The sequence below is a fragment of the Rhincodon typus genome, chromosome 23, assembly GCF_021869965.1.
Source record: "Rhincodon typus isolate 14 chromosome 23, sRhiTyp1.1, whole genome shotgun sequence".
Taxonomy (NCBI): Eukaryota; Metazoa; Chordata; class Chondrichthyes; order Orectolobiformes; family Rhincodontidae; genus Rhincodon; species Rhincodon typus.
Window position 1 is genome coordinate 44,816,138 of NC_063354.1, and position 3,204 is coordinate 44,819,341.

Consider the following 3,204-nt stretch of genomic DNA (forward strand, 5'->3'; position numbering starts at 1 on the left):
CTAGACCCTTCATTTTCTGAAGAAGGGTCTAGGCCCGAAACGTCAGCCTTCCTGCTCCCCTGATGCTGCTTGGCCTGCTGTGTTCATCCAGCTCTACACCTTGTTATCTTGGAGTAAAACAACATTGGGGCAGTAGGTGTTCAACCGTAGCCCCTCAGACAACCTGTCCCTGGAGATCTGACTCTCCAAATCCAGGAAATGCAATCTTATTGATGTTATACTTGCTACTTGTTTGTTCCCCGTTCAAATTACCACAGCCTGGGTGATTTTGAAGTAACTGCTTCAGTGCTGTTGCCTCATTGTGATTTGAGTTTGATTAAACAATCTGTTGCTGATGTGCCTCGAACTACCTGCAAATTAATAAATGTTTTAATTCATAAATGTATGATTTGTTGTTCTTGTGGCTCCATGCTGTGTGCGCAATGAGGATAGAAACCTTGGATACACACTTGATGTATTGGTGGTAATATATTTCATCAGTCTATCGAGGCTGACGATGGATGTACCTCTGATTGAAGGACTGCAACAATCTGTATCTTGGCTAATAACCATGCAGACCTTCTGGTGAGCCATTTGCTTGCCAATTGCTTTTATTCCAATACCTGTGACTTGTTGCCCACAAAACTGAAAAGCATCCAAAACACTTCCCTAAAGTGCTGTTGGTCAAAAATATACACCAGTCCAAAGAAGATAGCATGGGTAGTTAAGAAGAGAGGTTTTAAGGAGAACCTTAACTGAGGGATAGAGCTGGAGATGTTTCATAGATTTGTTGCAATATAGAAGGAGGCATAACCAGATATTAGAGCTGGAATGGCTGCTGAAGATGGGGCAGAGGGAGTTTCCATGGATCGCCCAGCCCCAGATTACTGCTTAAACTATACATTGTGGCAGGTGTTTTAAGAGCTGTGTGAGTGACTATGGTTAGAGTAATGTTTAACGTTGTGGATGTTGACAATGTTGAATCTACTGATGGATGTGCAGTACCCTATCTAATCCAGCCTCTCCTGTGTTTAGATATTTGCTGCTGGTTCTAATGGACGCTGAGCGAGCCTGGAGTTATGCCATGCAGTTAAAACAGGAGGCGAATACTGAACCACGTAAGCGCTTCCACCTGTTCTCTCGGCTCCGGAAAGCTGTCAAACATGCCGAGGAGCTGGAACGCCTGTGTGAGAGCGACCGTGTTGATGCAAAAACAAAATTGGAAGCACAGGTAAACTGAATAGGGGAGGGAGTCAGCTCCGAGGAGTCAAAGCTTCAGCAGCTTATCTCATTTTCAATGGAGGCAGTGGCAGTTTAGTCCTTAGATCTCAGTGCTTTTATATTTTGGGAGGATTTTGACGTTGTTTAGCAGCTGTGCTCTCTGCATCACTTTGTTTCCGGCAGCCAGTTTCTTTATCCCTGCTCAAGCTGTCATTAAACAGAGAGCCTCCGCTGCCCTGCTCTACATAGAAACAAAAAAATAGAAGCAGGAGAAGGCCATTTGATTCCTTGAGTCTGTTCTGCCATGCATTCTGATCGTGGCTGATCCCTGCGCTCAATACCCTAATCCTGTCCTCCCCCATATCCCTTGAGCCATTTAGACACAAGAGCTACATCTATCCCTTGAAAACACAAAATATTTTGTCCACTCACTGCTGTCTGGATGACGAAGGTTCTCCTCATCTCGATCTCAAGGTTTACCCCTTACCCTTAAACTTTTACCCCTGGTTCTCGACTGCCCCACCTTTGGAAACATCCTTCCTGCATCTAACCTGTTTAGTCTGGCAGAATTTTATAGATTTCTGAGATTCCCCCCTCAATCCTTTAAACTCCAGTGAATACACTCCTAACGAACTCAATCTCTCCCCAATGTCAGTCCTGTCATCGCAGGAACCAATTTGGTAAACCTTTGCTGCACTCCCTTTCCAGCAAGGACAACCTTCCTCAGATAAGGAGACCAACACTTCACACAGTATTCCAGGTGTGGCCTCATCAATGTCCTGTACACCAGCAAGACATCCCTGTTTCTGTACTCGAAACCTCTCGCTGTGAAGGCCAGCATACGTTTTGCCTTCTTTACTGCCTGCTGCATTTGCTTTCGGTGATTGGTGCATGAGAACACCCAGATCTAATTGAGTATTTCCCTCTGAATTTACAGCAATTCAAATAACTTGCCTTCCTATTTTTGCTACCAAAAATGTGTAACATTTATCCACATTATACTACATCTGCCATGCATTTGTGCACTCACTCAACCTGTCCAAATCACACTGCAACATCGCAGCAGCCTCCTCACATTCATCCTTCCTCCCAGCTTTGTGTCATCTGCACATTTTGAGATATTAGGTTTAGTTCCCTCATCCTAAATTATTAACATATATTGTCAATAGCTAGGGTTCCTAGCACCAGTCCCTGCAGTACTCCACTGGTCACTGCCTGTCATTCAGAAAAAAGACCCATTTATTCCCACTCTTTGTTTCCTGCCTGCTAACCAATTTTCTATCCATCTCAATATACTACCCCCAATCCCATGTTCTTTAATTTTACACTTTAATCTCTCAGATGGGACTTTGTCGAAAGCCGTCTGAAAGTCTAAATAAAGCATCTCCCCTGACTCCCCTGATTAACTCTACTAGTTACGTCCTCAAAAAAACTAGATCCGTCAACATGATTTCCCTTTTGTAAATTCATGCCGTTTGTGTCTGATTGTACTGCTATTTTATACATGCTCTGCTATAAAATCCTTGATAATGGACTGTGGCATCTTCCCCACTACCAACATCAGACTCACTGGTCTATAATTCCCTGTTTTCTCTCTACCTCCCTTTTTAAATAGTGGGGTTACAGTAACTGTCCTTCAACCTGTAGGAGCTGTTCCAGAGTCTAAAGAATCTTGGAAGATGACCACCAATGCATCCATTGTTTTGAAGGCCATTTCCTTCAGTACTCTGGGATTTGGATTTATCAGGCCTTGGGGATTTATCAGCCTTCAATCCCATCAATTTCCCCAATACGATTTCTCTATTAAAACAGATTTACTTGATCCTCCTCCTCACTAAACCCTGCATTCCCCATCCTTTCTGGTGCGTTATTCATGTCCTCCTTTGTGAAGACAGAAATAAAGTATGAATTTGGCGGGCCAAGCAGCATCATAGGAGCAGAAAGGCTGACGTTTCGGGCCTAGACCCTTCATCAGAAAATCTGATGATTTCTGATGAAGGGTCT

The 3,204-nt window shown here is 43.7% G+C and overlaps 1 protein-coding gene across 1 annotated transcript in view; it reads left to right on the plus strand.

Moving 5' to 3' along the window:
* Window positions 1-3,204, plus strand: part of LOC109924304 (signal recognition particle subunit SRP68-like) — a 14,151-nt gene that overhangs the window by 923 nt on the left and 10,024 nt on the right. Inside the window, exon 2 of the mRNA XM_048611149.1 lies at window positions 1,015-1,210. Coding sequence (XP_048467106.1) covers window positions 1,015-1,210 — 196 coding nt within the window. The remainder of the gene's footprint in view (window positions 1-1,014; window positions 1,211-3,204) is intronic.